This window comes from Gallinula chloropus (genome assembly GCF_964237585.1).
Source record: "Gallinula chloropus genome assembly, chromosome: 14".
Lineage (NCBI taxonomy): Eukaryota > Metazoa > Chordata > Aves > Gruiformes > Rallidae > Gallinula > Gallinula chloropus.
This window is the reverse complement of record NC_140099.1, coordinates 14,689,378-14,714,211: the sequence shown is the minus strand read 5'-3', so window position 1 is coordinate 14,714,211 and position 24,834 is coordinate 14,689,378. Positions and strand designations below refer to the sequence as shown.

At 39.9% G+C, this 24,834-nt stretch overlaps 1 protein-coding gene across 1 annotated transcript in view; it reads right to left on the bottom strand.

The window, feature by feature from the left end:
- Window positions 1–23,679, bottom strand: part of CCDC34 (coiled-coil domain containing 34) — a gene marked incomplete at both ends in the record, with an annotated part of 56,149 nt that extends 32,470 nt beyond the window's left edge. Inside the window, 6 exons of the mRNA XM_084270719.1 lie at window positions 2,977–3,093; window positions 4,623–4,764; window positions 6,079–6,237; window positions 17,365–17,472; window positions 19,964–20,096; window positions 23,486–23,679. Of these exons, the coding sequence (XP_084126845.1) occupies window positions 2,977–3,093; window positions 4,623–4,764; window positions 6,079–6,237; window positions 17,365–17,472; window positions 19,964–20,096; window positions 23,486–23,679 (853 nt within the window). The remainder of the gene's footprint in view (window positions 1–2,976; window positions 3,094–4,622; window positions 4,765–6,078; window positions 6,238–17,364; window positions 17,473–19,963; window positions 20,097–23,485) is intronic.
- Between the last annotated feature and the right edge of the window lie 1,155 nt (window positions 23,680–24,834).

Sequence of the window (24,834 nt, the reverse complement as noted above, 5' to 3'; positions counted from 1 at the left end):
GAAAAAAAAATACTATCTACAGCTGGGACAAAAAAAAAAAAAGGGCTTTAGATACTTTTTTCTAAAATCTCTAACCCAAAATTCCTGTAAGTATACACCTCAGGTATTCTGTCTGAGGCATCCAATAGAAAATTACTAGACTTCAACATTTATCACTATATTCTCATTCCTGAACCAATACATGTTTAAGACTTATTTAGCCCTTCACCCTGGGTACAGACGTGCAATCCTGAAGGCCAACACTATTTAGGTTAGCACAGGAATCCCTCTTAAATTGTTATTAGTTACTGTTCAAGCCAAAAATAATCTTGTCTCCAGTGTGAAATAGCAGCAGCAAGCCATAGATTCTTTCACATTCATTAAATATAAATACTGCCAATGCCTATCTTCAGATGATAGGTCATTTTATGTCACTACAAGCAAATAAATACTAAAACAAAGTCGTAATATACACACAGGTAACTAGGTCAACACACCATAGTGGTAGCTATATGCTGTTTCAGAACTACTACAGAAAACCCTAACATAATACTGTATGGCTCTTTGAGTATATCAGTCCCAAGAAACCTCTGTAAGCTAAACCAAAAATAATCATTTACATTACAGTAAAATGCTATGCCTTTGTCTAAACTATGAGCTTCTAGTAGTTTACAAAAACCATCAAACTTCTGATTCTCATTAAGACATCTCCACATGGCAAGGTCAGCTGGGTTAACAACCAATCCATTAATCCATTAGTTTCATACCAATCCATCACTGAGGTCCTTATAGAAAAAGCTGGACTGAAGATAATGCGCAGGCTTTTCTAAGTCACAGAATGGTTTAGGTTGTAAGGAATCTTAAAGACCATCTAGTTCCAACCCCCTGCCATGGGCAGGGACACCTTCCACTATACCAGGTTGCCCAAAGCCTCATTCAACCTGGCCTTGAGCACTGCAAGGGAGGGGTAGCCACAGTTTCCCTGGGCAACCTCTTCCAGTGCCTCACCACCCTCACAGGGAAGAATTTCTTCCTAATGTCTAATCTAAATCTACCCTCATTTAGTTGAAATCCATTACCCCTCGTCCTGTCACTCCATGCCCTTGTAAACAGTCTCTCTCCAGCTTTCCTGTAGCCCCTTTAGGCAATGGAAGGCTGCCAGAAGGTCTCCCCAGAGTCTTCTCTTCTCCAGGCTGGAGGTGCTCTGGTCCACTGATCATCTTTGTAAAGGACATGTTCTCCTGCTTAACAGAAACAAAAAATATGTTTGACACTCCACATATTTTACGGAGTTCAGACTTGTCCTAAGTGTGTATGGCCAAATTAATATTAAACAAACATTCAGAAGAAAATCATGCATGAACTATTATTTGCTGCCTTAAAAAAAAAACACAACAAAAAGCTTGCAGTGAACCGAAAGCTTTATGTACTTTAGATTATGAAAATAACCTATAAACAACATTAAGAGAACATTCTAGTAAATCATGGCAGTGGCCCTGCTAAGAGGCCTCTGATGAGAGCTGTGTTAGATGTCTTTGTTTTATTTATGTATTAGACTAAATTGGAAAAGCCTTTCTTGTTGGCCTTCATATTCCTTGCTAGCTTCAACTCCAGAATGGCTTTGGCTTCCTAATACCCTCCCTGCATATTTGGACATTGTTTCTATATTCCACCAGGGTCACCTGTTCCTGCATCTGCCTCTTGTATGCTTCCTTTTTATATTTAGTTGTAGCCAGGGGTTCCTTGTTCATGTATGTGTATCTTCTGCCACTCCTGCTTGACTCTGTGCTCATGGGATAGACCATCCTTGAGCTTGGAGGAAGCAGCCCTTGAAACTCACCAGCTCTCCTGGATCCCTCTTCTCTCCAAGACAGGTTTTTCCAAGCAAGTTCCTGAACAGGAGAAAATCCGCTCCCCTGAAGTTCAGGGCTGTGATCCTGGTATGTTCCCTCTTAGGATCCTGATCTGCACTGCCCTATGATCATTGCAGGAAAGCTGCTCTCAGCCTTCATGTTCCTGAGCAGTTATCCCTTGTTTTCACGTATCAGGTCCAGCAAAGAGCCTCCCTTACCAGCTCCTCTACCAACTGTGTCAGGAACTTCAGGAAGTTACTGATGCTCTCCAGAAACCCCCCTGACTTCTTGCACCGTGCTCTGTTGCCCTTCCAGTAGATTTCAGGGTGGTTCAAGTCTCCCTTTGAGACAAGTGTCTGCAAGAATAAAGCTTTTTTTAGCCACATGAAGAATGTCACACACTTCTTCCCAATTGGGTGGTCTGTAGCAGATGTCCAACACAATATTGCCCAACTTGGTCTTGTTTTTCACCTTAACTCATTAGGTTTAACCATTGGTCCTCAGGCAAAACTTCAAAGGTTCCTCCTGCTCTCTCCTGTCCTCACCATCCCACCTTATGATTCCTCAAAGAGCCTGTATCCATCCACTGAAGCATTCCAGAGAGGAAAGCTATCCCACTAGATCTCTGCTATCCCAACTGTACGCAGCCGTTGAATTCCTTCCGCATTAAGCCAAGAATTGATTTAAAATCCGTTACAATTCACTTCTTTAAAATAACCCAGTAATACTGTTGCCCAAAAGAATAACAACTTACACAAAAGAACTCCTTCAACAACAAAAGAGGAAAGCAAGAAACAATCCCATTTATTGGTATTGAGGTACAGTCCCATTACAACTGGCTAAAAAAGACCTTTATTTTTTTTTACTAAAATGCAACATATAAAACACCCATAAAAAGTGGCTTTAAAGTTGGCTGTAAATATAAAACCTCTTCACAAAAATAAATAAAAATCCAGCCTGTGTTGGGCATGTAATTACATATAACTTTGTATTTATGCCCCAGTTCACACAAGATCATAGGAACAGTTTTGTTTTCAGTACTATAGCTGCTTTCTGCACACGGATCCAACACAAGGGTTGTTCTTAGGCTTATAAATTACTGGAGGTAAAGAAGCAGGGGACTGATGAGATACAGGTCTCTTACTCTTCTTTATGGTAGGGGTAGGAACACTGTCTTCCTTTGGAGGAGGCACGTGTATAGGTTTCCAAGGAATGGGGTTACAATATGCTGGAGCTGGATATGAATTTCCACCAGCAGACCCTGGAATGTTTAGAAAATGCACATAAATTAAAAGGAATATTCACACTACAAGCTTTAATAATGCAATTATCTGGACAACAAAGATATGACAGCATCTTTGGAAGATGACGGCATAGGCACATTAAATGAATCAAAGTAATAGAACTTCCACCTTTTTTTTCTTACCAATAACTGGCATGTTCTTTATCTCTAAAGTATAAAGCAGGTAATACTCAGAATGTTCAGTTCTATATAATTAAAAGCTGTAAATGTCTACAAATTGGCTACTTTGCATTATTTCAAAGTATTTATAAATAAAACTGTCACCACAAATGCAAAGCTCACATTTTTCCATCTTTGCTTAACTGTTATTCTTCAGTTGACTGAGGAGAAAAATACACTAATTATCCACATATATACTAATAATTTGTAATGAATAACCTAGAGACTATAATGGAATATCAGAAAACCTAAAAGGCGAGAGAGGGAACTTGTTGCTTTATTGGTCATTTGTCTGTAATGACATTGCAGTGGTTGGGTAAACCAAAGTCTGTAATATATTCTATCATATGTACACAACTGTATAGAAAAATATTTTTCAAAAAATCATTTAAGTAATGAAGGTTCAAAATAAACCATGAAGGCAAAGCATATCAACATCTATAACCAGATGTCACCAACAGAGCAGAGTTTGTTCACCTGCTTCATACATATTCTTAAACATTCAGAGCATGGAATTTAGGTACTAAAATATTTTCTGTGGTAAATTCATATAGCAGCAATAATTTTAATTCTAGGGGAAAAAATATATGTATATGTATAAAGAAAATTTAATTAGGCATTGAAATGTAAAAGGCAATATGATGTACTACTGCTCTTCTGCTTTTATACCACGTGGGACGAAAATAAAAACCAAAAATCAAGTGAGACTCAGAAAACACCACATTATCAACAGCATTCTCTGTAACAATTTCCTTTAAACCAAAAAAGGAATAGGACTAGAGAAGCCAAGAAGGTGTGATACAAGTGGAAAGCTAAATGAAAGGAAATCTTAACTCAGAACACTGGTCAATTCCTATGTCCCCTTTTTCAGAAAGGGCTTCTGTCAGCCTCTTATTAATCTTTGTGTCTCAAAACCCCACCTATTTGCTAAGGACGATTCAGGTGCAGTAAGGTGGTGCATACCCTCTGTAACACAAACACTAACTTTACAAGGATGCTAATAATTGACTTGGTCCACAGGTATCAGTAATTGGCTCTTCTGATCCCTATGCCTGATACGGAAAATGAGATTAAAATCAGTTAAAATTTGCTTGTAATTATTCTCTAAAAAATATCATCTTCCTCCCCAATAACATGGAGGGCTAAAGAAAATGCACAAAAGGTCTCAGAGTAAAAGTCTCAGACTTATACCAGATGAACATTCATTCCCATGTGCCAAAATTTGATAGAGGATGAAAATCTGAAACAGGCTTCATTTTACACTAAAAGATTAGAGGGAAGGAACCACAAACCTAAGTCACTATATTATGTGTAGCAGAAGCACAAACCTGTAGGCTTCCCATGTGGGAAAGCATTACCGTTTAAAACAGGGCGTGGTTTATTTCTAGTGTTATGTAGCCATTCCTTAAAGATCTTCTCTGATCTCTCTCTCTTCTCCTGTAGTTCAGCTTCCCTTTCTTTTTCTTTTTCCTAAAAATAAAATAAATCAAATCTAAGATGTTTCTAGCCAATGCACTGTACAAGAGATAAATAGATATTTTGCAGGTTCCCAGGCTGATGAATATATGTTTTCAAATATATTTAATCAGAAGGAAAACAGCATGTCTAGGCATGGCCTAAGTTTAATTGATAAGAACCTATATAATGAGAACACGACTAAAAGAATGCACATCATTTGTATCTGTCTGATGACTTTCTTTTTCTCGGGTTTCAAGGCGCATTTTAGCAGCTCAGTAGAGACACAGAACCACTTTTTAAAGCAGGAAATAATCACTACAAGTACAGAATATTTAAGTGTGTTTTAATTATATGGGAAATTTTGAAAGAATGCAAAATTAAGGTCATTAAGGCCTGGAAATTGATCTGATACAGCTTAGATCAGATACAGTATTTTAAAGTGAATCCAAGGAAATCAGTATATGGACTTATGAAATACTTACAAATGTATTCTGCACTTTAAGAACAACTGCTGTCATCACAGGGTAATAGAAATTCTCACCACAACCCTCCCTCACACTTTCATTTAACAACAGTGTATACTCCTATAATACTACATATTCTACAGAAAATTACACTGTAACATTAATTAAATTAAAATACACCAATCAACTTCACAGATATCTCTATGGTCACACATTTCATAGTCTTCAGGCATAATCATTACCAATATGTGATATTTCGGAGGAATTCTGAATGGTTCCTGCAAGTGTAGCCTTGTTAAGAGAATTTATTCTAGTGAATCAGAGGGCGCCAAACCCCATACATTAGGAAGCTTACAGCTTTAAATAAAAGGGCTTCTGAACCTCACTCTAAAAATACATAGGTGATTAGTAATATGAGATAGTGTTAAAATTAGAACTCCTAGCATCAGATTGGTAGAAATACAAAGAAAAATGCTTTTAATTCGAAATATATGCAATAATATATATAATACAATAGTGGTGCTGCAAGAAAAATGCACATGATGTTGTCTGTTTTCTGTGTGGATCACCCTGCAATGGACTGAGCAATAAAGGTACGGTGTGTGGTTTGCATTTCTCCTTCCCTTATCATGTCACAGTTGCAGCGGGTTTGCAAAGTCTGTTAAAAACAATGCATTCATGGGCATCTTGCTTTGCTGACCATTCCTCAATGGCCTCAATGCACTAACATTATATCTTTTGAAAGTCTTTTTTCATGTACAACACTGCCATTTGATAAACTCTAAACAATTTAATCAACCAATATATTTAATATAAATTACAGATTATGTAACCCTATCCAGAAAAATGGCTTGATTAATACCTTCTCTTTCTTCCTCTTTTCTGCCTCTTCAGCTCTCTTCTTCTTTAACCATTCTTTATACTTTACTTCAGCCCTTTCTTGTAACTGCATTTTTTCTAGTTCCTTTGTGGCTTTTTCTGCCATTTCTTTGCTCAGCTTTCGTTCCCTTTCCCTTTTTTCCTACACGACACAGGCAAAAACAACAGAACAGAAACTTTACAGGCAATTATTTAGAGGAATACAGTTAATTTTATTACACAATTACAAATAAAATTATCATAAACCTGAAAAAACCTCAACATATATAATAAGTGTTTTGATGACAGAACCTGTTCATAGCTAGGTTCTGCCAAGAAATAGTTTTAAACATATAAACTTGTCACAAAACATGATAATAAACCTTGCTTTCAGGGCTCCTCATGCTCTTATATATACTGTTCTGGTTTATTTATTCAGATATTTTTGATGGTAGTGTATCCAGAGGAAATAACAGTTTCAAATGAAGTCAGGCAAACTGCCCCCTTCTAGGAATCATTGAGATACGCACCTTGTTCAGCACACTTCAGCATAAACTCATAACCAAGTAAGTTTCCATGAGAATCTGGTTCATGTTTTGTGGCATTCTCTACAGTTTTGATATTATTTAGTTCATTTGCATACGAACAAATCAATCTACGTATCAGATCAGGCAGATATGAATCAATCAACACATTTCTCCTCTTCAAACGATAGAAGGGAAAACAAGAAAACACATTCTAGTGTAGACAAAAAAAGTGGCAGCTTAAAGTGAAATTGCTACCTGTATAATCTGGAAGATGCAATCAGAGAGATGTCATTCACTTCTATGTCTTTTCAGTGAGTGTGCTTCTAACACATGGTGCACAACATATCAGGCACAATTCTCTATGCAAACAAGCACATATGAACGGCTTTTTCTTGATCTGAAGAGGGAGATATTTTCATTTCAAGACCAACAATAGTGCTCCCTTCCCTGTAACCTTTATGAAATATCTGAGATTCTACTGATTCAGTACTAATTCTGCTTAGCTTGCTTGGCTCTGAAGAACCTGCATACACACGTAGAGGCAAAAATCTTTCAGAGACAAGCTATGCACATGGCTGGAAGGAAGGTAGAATACTTGAGATTAAACATTTTCCACTTTATAGAAAGGAACTGTTGAATGAAAAGATTGTTTTACTTTCAAGAAATCTTATTCTTGTATGCTTCCCTGCATGCTCCTCTTGAACAGAGGAAATAGGTAGTTTAGCAGGAGCTTATGCTGACTCAGAATTATTATAGTGCCTAGAACTACAACTGCAAAATATAGTGAATGGGAAAAGAGAGAAACACATTTACAAGAAGAGCAGGAATATATTTTCCTTCCCATTTTACCTCTTACAAGCACAGAAAGGCAGAAAGCTAGAGCTCCACCCTGCTCATCCCAGTACTCCGGCCCCCGTTTCCAGATTTACTGCACTTCTGGAAAAATCCAATTATTCATAATGAAGCAGAAACCAAAATACTGGATTCTCTCAGTCTGGTTTAAACAGGGTTTCTGCTGGTTCAATCCTTGTCCTTCATACCAAAATTTACCAGTAATCCAATAAATCAGCACAATGCAGAATAAAAATGTTACCTTATATTGCCCTCCAAAACACTAACTCATTTCTCCAAAAACAGGGCCAATAAAGAGAAAATACAATGCTTTCACGTTAGAACATTTGCCAATTTTTTTTGTAAGACAAGTACTGGATAATAAATGCTTTCGTGTTTCAATCCTTATCCATACTACAGTAAATTGTCTCAATAAAGAAATCATTCTAAGCATAATCTAAACCTATTCTTGGCATTCATATTCTCCGAGCACGTCACAATTCTAAACAGAACTGCCAGAGTTAGTGTCCCCATTCTGTGACTGCCAACACTAGAAGAATTACATTTTTAACACTGGCAGCTAAATTAAGTATTAATTGGAAGTGAGGAGGTTTCTCCCCTTTTACAAGGTATGCCTTGTTCATTGTATTTACCGTTATCTCCAAGGAGGAGGTTTCTTTGTTTAAACCACAATGATACTTTCAGGATCACTGTTTTGGCATACTCCTGTCAAATAATCTCATGACAAAGAGTTATTTGTGTACATACAGCACACAATTTCACAAAACAAGTAGTTATCTACGCTTTTTTTTTTTCTTCCCCCAATTAACTTTGAATACATCCTAGTGAACACCAGCTGAATCTGTCCTCCAGCACAGGGAAAACGGACAGATATGAACACACTTCAGTTTCAATGCTGGAATGTAAAACTCCACAGAGCTGCAAAATGATGGAAGTCTTATTCATGTCATTTCACAACACTAAGGCCTGTACATGTGATTGAACTTTTACAACTAAGACCAATGACATTGAGCTGATATTGGACATTTCATTTGGCAAAATAAAAAGTTGAGATTCTGAAACGCTTTTGAACTCGTAAAGAAGGAATACAAGACCCTTCTTAGCATGAAACAAACCCTTCCACGCTTAAATATGTTAAAAAGGAAAAATAATCTATTTTTGGCAAATTATGCTGATCCTAAGTATCACCTGTCTGAAAAACAAATAACCAATTTTCCACACTTTTCCTCCTTCTTCATCTGAAATGAATCTCAATCTCTTTTATTCAGAGCTGTTCCTCTGTCTTGTCATTACTGAATATTCCTCATATGCATCTCTTAACAGCTCCTGGTAGTCTGGGACTCAAAAACCATAAATGTAAACAAGAGATATATGCTAAAACAGTAAAAGCCACTGCTGATGAAGGCTTACAAGGATTCCAAATCTTTTGTTGTTTGCTGGCTTATCTCCACTGTACATGAAATTAAGTTCCAAAACTAAGGATCTTTCAAAGCCCCAGTCTCTGGCCAAGAGTCTTATCGTGTAAAGAGCATGAAAAGAAATATAGGAGAAAAATTTAAAAATGGGCCCCTTCAATACCAAGGGGAATTGTTCAATAACTGACAGCAATTACAAGCAGTAAATACACTAAAAGCCTTTCTTAAGACTGTAATTAAAAGGCAGGAAAGTTTCTTTAAAATTATGTATCTTTAATCACAATACTTCAGATGAGTTTAGCTACCATCTAGGCTGATCCAAAGTTAAATTGTGTCCTATGTAAACAATGATATGGCATGCAACAACTATTGCCAGGCTTTACATCCTTAAAACAGGGAGTCTCCCTGCAGAATTGCAGACTATGCAGCTGCCTAGAAATTATTCTGCAGACAAATCAGAAATGCTTCCTCTTTCTCTCACGCACAGAACAGTTCTTGCTTCATGATGTTAGTGTACATCACATTCCCAGCTGCTTTAATAAACTGTTCCCTGTCAAGCTTCTGTCAGCCTGGCCTTCCCAGCTTCCCCCCAGCCTCATTACTTTCCTTTATACAGTCTATCAAAAATGTTAGGAATGTGCATATTAAGGCACATGTTCATCAACCTTGCTTTCACTCTCCTTCCACATACATATGGGGGGAGGGAAATTATGTCATTTGTTTATGCTTGAAGTTGTCAGATTGGGTTTTAAAAATTCTCTTTGATCTTGTGTTCAAAACAGACATGATCTATTCACTAAACCACTAGCAAATTTACATACACTTTAAAATATGATTACAGGTATTACATAAATTAAGGTATTGATCGTAAACCATCCAATTACTCATTCCAAGAAAGGCTTGTTCTCCTGCCACCCCACCCATACACGTTATTACGGAGAAAGGATACAAACCTTCCCTGTGGGTTCACTGCTCTGGGCTGTGATCCTATCAAGCCTCCAAACCTGATGAAGCCTGGGCTAGGTCAGTACGTGGAAATCCCCCACCCAAAACAAATTCAGCCGTCCCACAAAGCAGAGATGGCGACTCAGGAGGCAGCACGTGGCTCACTGTGTCAGTACCAAACCAATGTCTCATCAGCAGAACTACTAACTCTGCAAGAAAAATCACACTTATGTGTATGTGGAGAATTGTCAAAGGAGTTTAAAATTGGAAGAAGCATCCCACTTTCTTCCTGACAGAAGGTAGAATATTAAATAATGTTCCAGGCAGAAAACAGCCCAATTGACATCAAAACAGAGACACTATATCCAACCAGAAGAAAATTAATAAAATACATATTTCTGCATTTGCGTATTAATGAGTAAATGAGAGACTGGAAAAGGTCAAGTGCAGAGTTGCCTTCTGTTCTGCATTTTCTATGCAGAGTGTTACTCAATAAAAATTTTTCCAGAAATGAATGTTGTGGTTTATGTTTTTAGGATATTTCTCACAGCTTTCTCCTTTCCCATTTCCTGGCCTTCAGAACATGACAACATTTTTCTTTTAATACATAACTCATGGTTCATTCTCACAGCTGTTTGCTCTGACACCTTAGCTACCATACTCTAGCATCATTTTATGCTGACTGATGGTGAAATATAGGAAAAGTCGACACTGCCAAGATCAGAAGATACATCCAAACTTCCTCATTTATCCTTATAATAATCTTGAATGTCAAACCCATTTAACAGCCACAGAAATCTGGGTTGTTCAGCCAATTGTTATTATCTTTTTAATTTAGCCTCGTTACACAGCTCAGTCACCAAGCCTAGCCCACAGAAACACTTCTTTAATCTCTCCAGAACTGGCATGTAAAAAGAACAAGAGGCTAGAAAGGAGGTCAATGAAACAACATCAAACTGCAGTTGCCTACTGACAGACAGGTTTACAACGATTTACTGCTCAAGTTCACACAAAGGCAATGGAGACTGCACTGCAGCTGCAACCCTGAATAGACTTGTTCCTCCACAAGCCTATCTAAAACTCATTCTAACACTAATCAGGAGAAATTAGCTTCATTCTACTTATAGAAACCTACAGGTAAGTCTGGACACCATACCCATGGCACTGGCCAAGTTTTGTGCAAAGACACACAAACACTGCGCTAAAAAAAACACCCCAAAAAAACCCACGACAACTGCTTTATAAGTACTCCAAGTCTGGAAAAAAAACCCACAAAACCCCTTAAAAAATTAAGCCCAGAGTTACCAAAAAAAGTTTAGAGATGTAAAACCAGACCTGGGCACGTAACCAGAAAATTTAAATTCTTAAATAATGTTGGTTCTCAAGGTTGGAAGTTAGGTATGCTAGATATTTACACTTCCTTCACAAATACATTTCTTGAAAGGGTCCAGTCTTGAAAAAGGTGTCTCAGTGTCTTTTTCCAGACTAAGCTATCAGCAGAGTCCACAGCACATCATGTTCTACAAAAAACATAGCAGCATCCACTGCTTTGACTCAGAACAGCAGTTTAGCTGTTAGACCATCAAGGGAACATCTGGATTTCATTACCTCTATACCTGAGGGGATTCAATCAACATGTCCCACTGTGGGGAGGGGAGTCCATCTAGCAGGTTACAAGCTGGAATGACAGGATTCTCCACCCCTTCTGTTGAAGGGGTACCACTCCTCACAAAATAATTAACAATTCACTGAATGAAAGGAAAAATACACGAGTGAGCACAACTTTTTAACTTCAAAGTGATGCTCAAGCTGTTGCACAATCTGTGTTCTGTATTAACAATGGTGAGATAAAGTATGCATTAAAAGAAAATTCTTTGGGATATTCAACAATACAGAAAGCATTTGAAAAGCTACAGTCAAATTAAGATCAGTATTAAAATAATTATTTTTTCCACTATAAAACGTGTAACTTAAGTACTTGTGCTCTTACAACTTTGCTAGATATCACATTTAATAAAGTATTACATGCAAGTTAAAGACTAAGGTCAAGCACAGTAACACCATGAGTTTCAGAATGACCGTTGTCTTGGGATGCAAGCATTCCACTTTTGAGACTTCAGCTACTGTTGCAAATGACACTGTTGTATTACACTAAGTACTAGTGTTTGGCTGGGATGGAGTTAATTTTCCTCACAGCAGCTCCTGTGGTGCCATATTTTGTATTTGTAACCACACCAGTGTTGGTAACACAACAGTGGTTTAATTATTGCTGAGCAGTGCTTGCACAGCTTCAAGGCCTTTTCTGTTTCTAACTGTGCCCCAACAGTGAGGAGGCTGGTGGTGCACAAGGAGTTGTGACAGGACACAGCCAGGACAGCTGACTGACTAGATATTCCATACCATATGATGTCAGCAATACAAGCTGGAGGAAGTAGGAGGAACAGGGCAATGTTTGGAGTCATGGCATTTGTCTTTCCAAGTAACAGCTATGTGTGATGGAGCCCTGCTTTCCTGGGGATGGGTGAACACCTGCCTGCCCATGGGAAGTGGTGAATGAATCCCTTGGTTTGCTCCACTGGCATGTGTTGCTTTTGCTTTGCCTACTAAACTGTCTATCTCAACCCACAAGTTTTCTCAGTTTTAGTCTTCCTATTCTCTCCTCCACACCATTGTGAGTGAGCAAGCAGCTGTGTGGGATTTAGCTGCCCACTGGGACAAACCCACAACAATATATAAGTACACATATGCATATGCATGAATTGAATACTCTGGGTATTTCTAAGTTCATATTCTATTGGTGTTCTAAGAATGAAGTAGCTTTGCAAAGTCAGTACAGGTGGATTAAATATGATTGAAAGATACCACATTAAACAGCTTAAAGGGCGGAGTGTGCTGCATTGGTGTTAATTTTTAAAAAAGTTTAATCAAAAAGCTGTTTTCATCAGGCCTGACCTCCAATCCTAGTATTTTATTCAGCATTAATTCATAAGAAGTTCTGACTATTACATCAATATTCTGAAGAATTCAACAGTCACAGCAGTTTACATACACTTCAGAGTTTCTGCATCCACAATGCATTTCTCAAGGCATTTGGTATTTTGGTTTAAAGGCAATTAATAAGTAATTCAGCAGTTACATATACCTCAATTAAGTGTTTAATCCCATAGCTGTTAATAGGAATGAAAGAGACTCCACATCCCAGGATCAAAAGGTCATGTAAAACAGGAAACAGAAAAACCCCTCACAAGTGTCAACAAGCATCTATAACAAAACATTGGGAAGTCAGTCACGTAACTGAGGGTCTTCAGCACTTGTGAGAGGTGGGCAAGTCAGACCCAAACAATGCTTACAAACTATAAAGACAGGGGCTGGGTCCCTATTTACATAAAGAAAACGATATTTCACATGAGACTACATAAATGTCAAAACCATCCTCGACTCTTTTGAGAAATACCACTAGAAGGACACAGACCAAGGAAGAAAGAGAGTCTGGAAAGACAAAGGGTTTACAGGCCAAACTCCAGCAAAGGAGTTCTCCATACCTCACCTCATTCCTGGGAAATGAGATTGTAAGTTGTCTTCCTGGAAGAAGGCTACACAAGTCTTGAATTAATTACCTCAAGGGCGTATGAGGGCAAAGAACCCAAAATGGTTTCAGACAACAGCTCACATATTTTCCAAGCCAGAAGAGTTTCACTAGCATAGCCAGAAGGTTCCACTGAGTGCAACACAGTAAGTTATCAGGCAGTAGAACCAGTGCCTGGCCAAACCGTGAAGGAGCTTGGAATTGAACCATACTGGATGAATTCTGAACAGTAGTGATCTTCAAAGGAAACACTACAAAACAAAGGGTGAATGAGTGATCAACCCTGAATACCTATGACCTCACCACCTATCACTTCGTTTTTTCTTTTCATATTTTATACCAAGCCAGACTTTTGTCATCACATAGTAATCCCTTAGAATTTAGATGAGAGAAAATCCTTGGAAGCAACCAGAAATTAATTCCCAAATATTCTGAAGATGTTAATCTGTACTTTTTATCTTCCTCCTTAAACTATAATTCACCCAAGTCTGTCAATCTACACATCATTTCCAGCCTGCTAAGCCAAATAGTCAGAACTCTCTTATTTGTTAAGCAAGATCCTATTTGGCAAGACAGAAATCACAAAGATGCCAGCAAGGAAAGGAGATTTTCAAAATGCATCACACATGTAGGTTTCCCAATCTGAATAATTTCAAGATACAGTTTGTGGGGATGAAGTAAGGATTGTATTGGCTGTTGTTTAGGGTTTTTCTAAACTTACTCAGTGGAGAACAATGAGTGAAGTTAACTGATCCTCTCAGTATCTACAGCAGGAAGTCAGCATATAAATATTAAATTATAGACTTGGAAGGTATCTTTCTAAATGGCAAACTCTAGCCATTCTTTATCTCTAGGTTTTATTTTTTAAAAAAATCATTCCCCTAAGAACAGGTCCTTTCTTGGCCAAAAAAACCCCAAACCCACATAAAGTGCTAGAATGAACAGACACAGAGCAAATAAGCTTTCACAAGCATTAATTCTAACCTGAAGAAATAAGACAAAGTTAGCTTTCAGTATCTATTCAAGATTTAGTTCTATGATGAGATGGGGATCAAAGACGTCGATTCCTTTCTTTTTAAACCTCCCAGTTCAGCTACAAGTTGCCTATAAAGAGCTCCTTACCCAACTGGAGCCTAAGTGCAAGCAAACATTCAAACATTCCAAAAAGATTAAGATAGTTTACAATGGGTTTGCTGACCTATGTCCAGTCCTGCATACCACTCAAATCAAGGCTATTTCAATAATGAAAACATGACACTGAACACCATCTTTGCTTGCTCAGCATTTATAATTATGCCCACCTCATTTTTATCAATATACCTGTTAGGAGCTCAGAATTAAAAGTTTTAGATACATACAAAATCATGTTGTGTTCAAGCAAATTTTCTTCTGGAATCAAAAGCATGTTTGGAGGTACTGAAGATACTTTAGAGTTAAAATATTTTCATTGATATTCCTGTGACTTGTTAATAAAGTGCTAAAAATAGCACTCTACTGTATCTAAAATGAAACAGACAATTTTCTGTTTGCCTACAAATGACTCAACATTCTAAGAGAGATAAAGTATAATTATTTTTGTCTAGCAGAGATCTGGTATCTTACTGAAAATTGAAAAGGCATTAGCTGGACCAGGATAACTGCTGACAGTTGATTTTAATAAGCTTTTAATTCCCAGTAAGCTGCAAATTTTTTGCCATATTTGCATAAAATATTTCACAGCTTAGAATGTTCTGTTTCATAGCTCCTGTTTCAAAATATTACTTCTAGTTCATTTACAGCCTTTAAAATCACAAAAGCTATTTACATAGAAGACTATTAGATGGTTATGATACCTTTAGTTTCAAAACCACTTTATATAGAATTATTTTAAACAGAACATAACTTCACAGCCTATGGTTTCACTGTATATTAAACAACAAAGCAGACTCATAGAATGGCTTGGGTTCCAAACCCCTGCCCCTGGCCAGGACACCCTCCACTAGGCCAAGTTGCCCAAAGCCCCAAGAATGCTCAAGACGAAGGAAGAAGTTTGCTTTCCCATGGCTCACTTCCTTCACCAGTACAGAATTCAGCAATGAGAAAGGGTAATACTGACTGTGGAAATCACAGAGGTGACATCCCTGAAGGTACTGCCTCCTGTCAAGTAAAGTATTTTCTGCAATCCACACACAAGGGCTCAGAATCAGTAACTGGGTATGCAGAAGGTGAGTGCTTAACACGTGTATTCGTGAGGAATACTGAACATTTTGCGAAGAGGAAATGCAGTGAGCTTTCTCACATCGGAGATGGATACACACTCCCCACTGGGATCTAACCTTAAACTCCACATGAAATCTTAACACAACTTTGAAGGCATTCTTAGACACTGAATTGACATCTTTATCCTTCAGCCTGTGTACAGATCCACAGATAATCTTGTGAAAACTTGAAGTGGTAAGGTATATGCTACAAAAGTGTTAACAGCCCACACACTGTTAAGCTGCTGAGTTTGTTCTTGATTTGAGTGTGGTGTACAGAGAACACTAGCCAATGAATCATCTGATTTAAATGAAAATCAGATTACTTTTGGTAAAAGCTTGGGACGTGGCCTAAGGATGACCTTATCCTTCCAAAATATAATATGATAAAGTCCAAACACAAATTTTTTTCCCCCTGTCCTCTGGGCTGATGTGATTACCATAAAAGGGACCTACTATTCCCATCAACAATAGAAAAAAAAAAAAGAGGTTATTCAGTAAATCCATCTAGGCAAAGGTCTTTGGAAGACTCAGACAGGTCAAATAGAAGTTTACAGAAATTGGAGTGGGGGGAGAAGGGGGAAGGAAGAAGAACCTTCACTGTTTTGAACTTTGAGGTTTTAACAGGCAGCCCAAACACTTTCAAGCCAATGAACAGACACCTGCAATGTAATGTGCATTTTGTAAGAGGAAAAGAGCATTATTTGAGCTACTTTTTGCCGTGCACTGTAGTAAGGGAGGAGCCTTGATACGCTGCAATAAATGCTTAAAGCAGAATTGGTTTGGGGGTGGGTTTATGCCATCATGGACCAGTCAGCGTAGAGACTAAGATCCAAACACAGGTTTATTCTAGTGGTTCTAGACCAAATCTGAAGGACATCTGCAATGGCGAAGACAAATGTATGAGGCCCCTGGATGTCTAGCCCAGCTAGTGCCACTTTGATATTTTTAATCACTTTTCATCTGATTTTATTCAAAACAAAAAGTACAGAACAGTAAGCAACTGGTATTTCTCCAGACCACATACGCCCATGAACTACCAGCGGCTGAACAAGCCCAAGCACGTTGTTGCCACACACGCTTGCTCTGTGTGACACAGAGCTGTACAGAGCCTCATTAAGGTCAGGATCCTGTCTGCTTCCGACCCTGGGCTTGGCCATCCCTCTCAAGAGAGCTTAAAAACATTTTGATCCCACTCAGAAACAACCTTTTGGATGAAGGAATTCCCAACTGCTAAATACGATCTACAGAGAATCTACAGTCCTGAATCTGGCCTCCCACCTCAATTAACCCCCTACGCTCTACCATACTATCTGCCTGTCTGCAATAGCACTTCACCTAGTTCTTCTTCTGGCTCTTGGAGTCCAAACCACTGCAGACAGTTAAGATGTACATTTTACCCAAAATGCTTGGCCATTGGACCTGGGAAGTCAGGAAGAGTAGAATATACTGAAGACCAGAACCCCAGCTATAATTAGCAGATGGCTGCTGCACAAGATGCAGGCCAGTTATCAGTTATCCGACTACTCAGAAGAAAATCTCTTTGTATCTAAGGGGGTAAAACCAGAAACCAGTCTTGGAAGATTGTTAAACTGTGTTGGTGTGGTTTTAGAACTGTCAGTTAAAACAGCCATTCATTCAGCAAACTAGAAACATGGTTGTCCAAACAATTTAAGTCAATTTATTTAAGCATGGTACAGGCTAGAATATTCGCAAATAAATATTTACCTCTTCTCTTTTCTTCTGTACCCATTCCTTATGCTTCTCTTCAGCTATCCTTTTCCTCCTCTCATATTCTTGCTTTTGCTTCATCTTCTCAAGCTGTATATTCATTTCCTAATTAAAGAAAAAGCATACATCTTCAGCCTGTGGTGACCATTTACACCCATACAGTCAATACTGGGAACAGGGCTGCAGTTAAACCAATGGAAGTACTTGAGTTTGAAATTTTTCTTTCCATTAAGATTTTTGGAAAACATTCATGACAATCAACACAGAAACAAATAAATGGAAATGCAGAGTTTTTAGAGTATGATGTGGAAATTCGTATTTTAATTCGGTTTTAGAAACAATTTAACATATGAAATCTCTCTTAGGATTGTTTTAATGCCCTTTCCATCAGTGGAATCTTAATTTGCAGCAGTACTTTTCTACAATGCTTAAAGTTTACACATTTTACAGACCTCTGCATTCAGAAAGACCTCAAAAGCTAAGCAAGAGATTATACTACTCACTTCTGATTTTTAGTACCAGAACTACAGAAACCTTTGGGTTTAACCCAAAGCTTATAAAGACAAAATTATTAACAAATTTTAAAAATCTTTGGAATACGAATTTTGAAGATGAGAGAAGAAATTCCAAAGTATTTTATCTTTATAGGACATGAAGTATATATGCATTCCCATCTCCAAGGAAATGAAGTTGTAAAGGAAAAAGATGACTAATATAACAATTTGGGATCTCTAGCTTCTCTATCAGTGGCATTAGCACAAAGTGCTGTTCTTCTATGAAAACTCTACCTTCAAACAGTGGCAGGTGAAATTCTTTCCATGAAACTCATTTTCTGGTACCTACACTGCAGTGGGTTTCAGAGAGAGACCCCTTTTTCTTACGACATTGAATTTCAACTTGGTAAGACACCAAGAAAAAAACAGGAGCCTACAGAGAGCAGAAAGAAAACACAATACAGACAGAGTTTGAAAATACAACTGTTGCTGTGCTGAGGCAAAGTTACCAGCAACTAACACCTCCATTGAGTTCTGAGACATCTGTATCTCATGGGTCCTGGTCTCTCTAAAATGAGATGGCACTGTGAGTACCTGAGAAGATCCCATCCACAATTCACTCCAAATGTTTATCCACATTTCTGACATTCAGGGCAGACTCAGTGCTGCTGTCACCAAAAGATTTGGGACTCTAGGGTATCTGTTTAGAATAATTTTATATGCAAATGTAGCACTACAGTTTTATAGCACATACTTTGTTCTCTTTTGGTATCCCACAAAAAGGTTGATTGCATTTTTCATACAATCTATTTCAGTTCAATTTTTAGTTCTATTTTCAGTTCTTCATACAAGCTATTTCAGTTGCCTACATTGCAGTTAACACCTAATGTTCTCAAAATCTTACAAGCTCAAATATTTACCTATTCCACTGATTTCTACACTGCTTTAAGTAATACTTGTCCTATGACTGCTCTTCATATATAATTAAGAGAGACATCTAGATTATTTTTAGTACTGTGTAAACACTATTGTGTGATACACAAGAATAAATTGCTTTGGCTTCTCATCAGGACCTCACGATATTTTCTACATGACACCAGAAATTACTTTGGCTCACTTTTTGAACTTAAAAAAAGTCACAACAGGGAGAGCCAGCTACCAAACTGGGATCTAAAGGGGAGGTCTTGAAATGTGTGATGAGTATTAACAGATCAAAATGTATTCCTCAAGTTTAACATACTATTTTGGTGTTAGGCTGACCTCTGAGAGACTATTCCAGAACCTTCCAGCAGTGGGTGTTTTATAAATAGCATGAGATAACCCATGTAAACCAGCTGTGTGCTATATTCACTTTGCAGACAAAGTGAATCACAGAAAGGTTAGGACACTGCTCAAGGTCAAACGGTAAATCAGTAACTAAAGTGAGGAATGATTTAACTTTGACGTAATTGTTCCAACCCCTACCCAATACTTCCAATTTGATTTTAAACAACAGTATCATTTAATCAACTGCAACTACAAACATATTAATCAGGGAAAGATACAGCGCTCCCACTTAATTCTGCCCCAGCCCCAGTATTCAACTGTTTATTTGCAAGGGAATAAAATATGAAAGGAGGGAAAGAAATGTCGGGACAGGGAAACCTATCCTGGGGAAGGACACCCAACAGATCTGTAATTATACACTAAGTGGGTAACAACACCATGCCTCACACCTAAGCAAGCTGCATGGCATGCTTACATCCAGTATATGCCGTGTCATGTTCTTCTACCTATGTGCAGGTGTATGTACCCACGACGAAAATCAATGAACCCATTATATAACTGTGTTTTAATTCTTTAAACTTGAACCACCACCTGACAGTTGGATAACCAAAATATTATACAGCACCACTGCAATGAAGCCTAACATTTAGCAAAAGAGAATGGATACAGCATGAACCATGTCAGCACTGTCAAGCACACACTATGCAGGCCCAAGACACCAAAAATAACAAAGCTACTTGTGTTGCCACAGCCAAAAGAAAGGGAAAAAAAATCCTGTGTTTTGGTGCTTGCTGTCTTCTATTAGACTCAACATCAAGCTAATCAGCTGTATTCACCTCTGCAGCTCTAGCTTGTAAGCGGGCACGTAGTTCCTTCTCTTTGGCAATGAACCATTCTTCCCATGGTGAAAGATTATCTTTCAAAGGTGACTCTTCTTCCCCCCCTGCTATTTCAATCTCTTCAGCCTTCCTGAATTAAAAACAAGAAATGTGAAAGAATGTTATCTATAATACGTTTGATGGAAAAATTAAACAGTGCTACTGCCTTGAAAAGTGACATTTATCAGGTATTGCCACGTGACGCCTCTTTCCTACTTCCTTACCCACCTCTGGAATGGACACACGTCACTTGTAGTGTAGCTCTGACCACACGTCCCTCCAGTTCTGCCTAGGAAATTCTAGCTTGCTACTTCTTCCCCAAACACCCTCCCTGCCCCCCCACCATTCCACACTGTGTAACAGATCCAAGCATTACCTTTTATGAACTAAACAAAAACAAATACCAGAAACATCAAAACACCACCTTCCTTCTCCCATACAGAAACCATGGGAAATCAGAGGTTTTACATGAACATCCTGTCCTTGGTCACAGGGAGGGCCCATATATCAAATGACCTTTAGCATAAGCAAAGGAAAATCAAGAATATTTATTCTTCTTTCAAGTCCTATAGAATTGGATTCATGATATCAAACAACCTCAGTATGAAGAATCCATTCACTCCAACAGGTAGAGCTCTCTACCCTAAAAAGCTTTCATGGGAGACATACTTGAGAAATACGGCTTGCATACAACGCTTAATGATATTAACAAGGTTCTATCAGACTTTTAATAGGATACCTTGCATAACTCATAACTTCTTTACTCATTAATAACACAGCAATCCTAGCCCCAGGTCAGAAATGGGTTTTATAATATTCTATACATGTTCTGCCTCGTAAGTTACACAGTATATTAGGCTCCAAGTCAACAAAAATTGAAAACATGCCAATAGATTTCTTTAGAAGATTTCTCCTATCTTAGATGGAATTTTTTAACAACAAAACAGTGAAACTAGACTTAACATTAGTATTTTACGTGGACCTATGAGCTCTGGAAGTATCTATCTACATACTTCACTACAGTGACTAATTCTGTTTGCTGAAATCCAGCTGCAGAAGAGGCATCCAAACAAGCATTATTATGTTAATGCTGCTGAAATAAATTGTCCAAGTATAAGATACCCAGTATTTAAGTGTTCATAGGGACCAGGAATACTCTGCTGCAAAACATTTTATGCTCCATTAATCTTTAGAATATATTTCTGTGATCCAAAGCATTTGGGGACGTCAGGGCTCAGTTCAATCCTATTGCTCTCCACTGTTGTCACCCACAGGCGCATTCACTGACATGACCATGACACACCCAGGGGAACCGAGTCCTGCTAAAACTAACCTGGAAAAGCGCTGTTTTCCCCCCCACACAGTCAGCCCCCAACTCTCTTTCTGCTGTGGCAGCAGAAGGGAACGGACACAACACCCTGACACACACAGACAAAAGCAGCACAAGCCAAGCACTCCCAAACCAGTCTGGCCCAACACTCTGCTCACCCCAGGGCTTTTATGAGACAGCGTTAACACAAACAGCCTTTAAACAGGGACATGTAATAAGAGATGCAACTTACGAATGCGTAACAACATATTTTCTTAGAAAATAGCTCTCTGAAAGTTTATTAAAGATAAGGATGAAAGCATTATGCATTCAAACTCGGGAACCTAACACAACTTTGTCCAGACTTGACATTTTGGGCAGGGAAACTTCCTCAATACATTCTTTTGCTACGCATGATTTTCATAATGGCACTTTGTACTAGAATAACACTCACATATTTGACCAACCTAGAAAGATGTACTACTTAGAAGGAATGAAATTTAAAAAAAAAAAGTTTACTACATATTCTCTTGTATCAGTAATTCTAAAGTTCAAGCTGTTCACTTCCAAAATAAAAAAAGTCATGTTAATAAAATAAAAACTTATTGTATACACATAAGAAACAACAGAAAATTGAGTTTAAACAGAGAAAAAACCCAAGCTGAACACAAAGAACTGGCAGGAGAAACATTTCTTCTCTTCTGCAGTACAGGGCCTAAAGCTCATGGACTGGAACCCAATCCTTCTTGGAGTGCATCCCAGCCACTGCCACACTCTCCCTGGTGCGCTGATTGTGTATTTTAAGTAACCCAGACTTTGGATTTCAGGCAACCATTTTCTGAAATGCTAGTGTCTTTACAGCTGTGACCCTCCTCAGAATAATTAAAATAACAGACTTCTCAAAGCACCACGCTCTGAAGTGCACATTTGTATTTAAATAAATATCTTAAAGTGACTAAGATACGCTTGGCATTGGAACTGAAGTCTGACTCATAGGAAACACTGTGATTATCATTTACCATATATTCACTTCAGTAACGCCATCAGAGTTAACACTGATTCGTAATGGAAGCACGAAAACGCCTAACACCAGTTCACAAGGCCTTGTTTTCAGCTCTTCTCTTTTGCAGATCCTCCAGCTGATTTTTTGGTAGTTTCAAGAGAACAACATACTCTTTGAGAGAGCGTGTGCATCTGGGGGGTGGCTGGTAGCTGTGTAAGAAGTGCTTTTTATTATTATACCTTTGAGATCTTGGCAGTTATACACGGAAGCTGCTATATGAACCTTTGGTAGACACTTACTACAACACACCTGCTGCATTATTCAAATGCAGTGCCTCCATAAGCAAAGTGTATGTTGTGCCTGCCGAGTTTAATGAGATTGTTCCAACTTGGGCCTTAATAGAGGTGGTCTTCAGTTGCATCTTACCACTGCCAGGGAACACTGCAGCAACAGGCCCAGAAATCAAGAGCCATTTCAAGTAGCATCTCAAGCTGCAAAGACATGTAGTGGTTTGAACTGGGTGCTACAGAACTGCTGAGGTATGTGAACAAAACTGCTTATTCGGAAGGAGTAAAAGGAGAGGTTAACAGAAGACCTGAGACAGGAGGAACCATACAACAGGCTAATATCCTTTTCACTCTGCTCTTCCCCCTTCTATTTTAGAGACTGAAACGAGGATTATTTATTCTCCTGTCAAGAAGAGGCAGTCCCAAGGGGAAAAAAAGCCACATTAAGTTTGCATATTAATTAAAAGGTAGCGAAGCTATGTCATAGGAACAAGAACTGTGCCATGCGTACACCTGAACCTGACTCAGAGCATAACTGCACACACCAGCCCCAACAGCCCTTCTGCCCCAGGAGCATTTAAAAGGATCGGCTGTACCTTTTTAACCAGTAAAGGCCCCGAGCCTCAGGTCGGCACGTCGCAATCATTTCACAAACCCATGAAAACACACGCAGCTGCCTGCGAAGACTGCTGCGACCTGCGACCTCCCGAGGCATCATAAAAAGAGAATGGGGCGCACGAAGCGCGTATCTACGCCAACAAATGTGGATTTATATGCTAGAACCTTCCACCCCCCCAGCTAAGGCCTCAGGCGGGCGGAGGCGAGCACAGGAGTCCGGCTCCTCAGCAAGGGGCGGACCCGGGCCCAGACTCAGCGGTTACCTATCGCCTCGCCGGCTCCGGCAGACCGCCGCCCGCTCCTCCTCGCCGCTCGAGGAGCTGGGGCAGGACGCGAGGGAGTGCGGGGAGCAGCCGGAGAGACTGAGGGGCTCCTCGCCCTCGGAGCTGGCGGAAGTCGGCGGGCTGAGGCGGGCGGCCCTTCTCCTCCGGCCGCGGGCCCGGGCGCCGCTGCTCATGACGGCGGGCGGCACGTTAGGGAGAGAGCAGGGAGAGAGCGAACGGCTGCTAACGGCGGTTAACGCCCGCCCATCCCCACAGCGCAGCGGCCTCCAGCTCACACGGGCTGCACGGCGCGGCACAGCCCGCGCTCCCGGCGGCCCCTGCGGCCCCTTCGCCTCTCCGCCTCCCGCCGCCACGGCAACCGGGACGCCGCACCGCCCATCGCCTCGCCCCGTCCCCCCGCCCATGGGAGAGCGAGCGGGCACCGGGTCAGAACCACCGGCCAGGCTAGACCTCCCAGGGCGGTGATCACCGGCCCTCTGCCGTGGGTGCTTGTGGGCAGCCCTTGGCGGTGGGTGCTTCTCACCGCGGAACGGGCCTGCGCGGTTACCGGTGTGACCAACGGAGAACAGCCAGCTCAGCGGCAGGGGAGGCACCGCCGAGGTCTGTAACCAGTCCCGGGGTTAGACTGCAGCATCCCCTCAGTCCCGCTGTGAGAACCTTGTTTCTGATCTGAAGCTCTAAAGGCTTGTTTTTCATGTGCCTCTGCTAGGCTAAGGGCGTCCTTTCCTTTCCCCGATAACTCCTCGCTGTGTCTGGTAATCCTATTTGTTATAAGCAAAACACACGATGTTTATATGCGCTCCTGCTCTTCACCAGTGCTTCACGGTGGTTCCAAACCCTGGGAACACAGTCCCTCCTCACAGCCAGCGTTGGGGCACCTCGACTGCCTTTTAGCTGAATCCTAAGCAGAATCAGTAGCAGTCATACGTGTCCCCAAAGCTTCTGGCTGCCCTTGAATGTCACCTGCCAAGACGGTAACCGCTGCAGTGGTCGTGCTTGGGCACTGTGAGATGGGCTGTCTGGCGCTCAGGCTGCAGACTGCATCACTCTGCTCCCAAAGGGGCTGCACCTCTCCTGCCTCTCGGGAGCACATACCTCTCCCTCTCTCACCAGACCCTTCACCAAGCCACGTTACCTTACTAATGTAGTAGAAAACCATCTGACTCTTTGGCCAAGTAACTTCTGTCTGAGCAAGTTAAAGGTCAGGGAGATGTCAGGCAAGTGCTGAGGCCAAAACAAGAGAGGCAGAGGTGAGGTGGGAGGGATTTCCCCCCATTCAGTGGCAGAGCTCCCATCTCATGGGAGCTGCAGGCTTGGCAGCTCGGAGA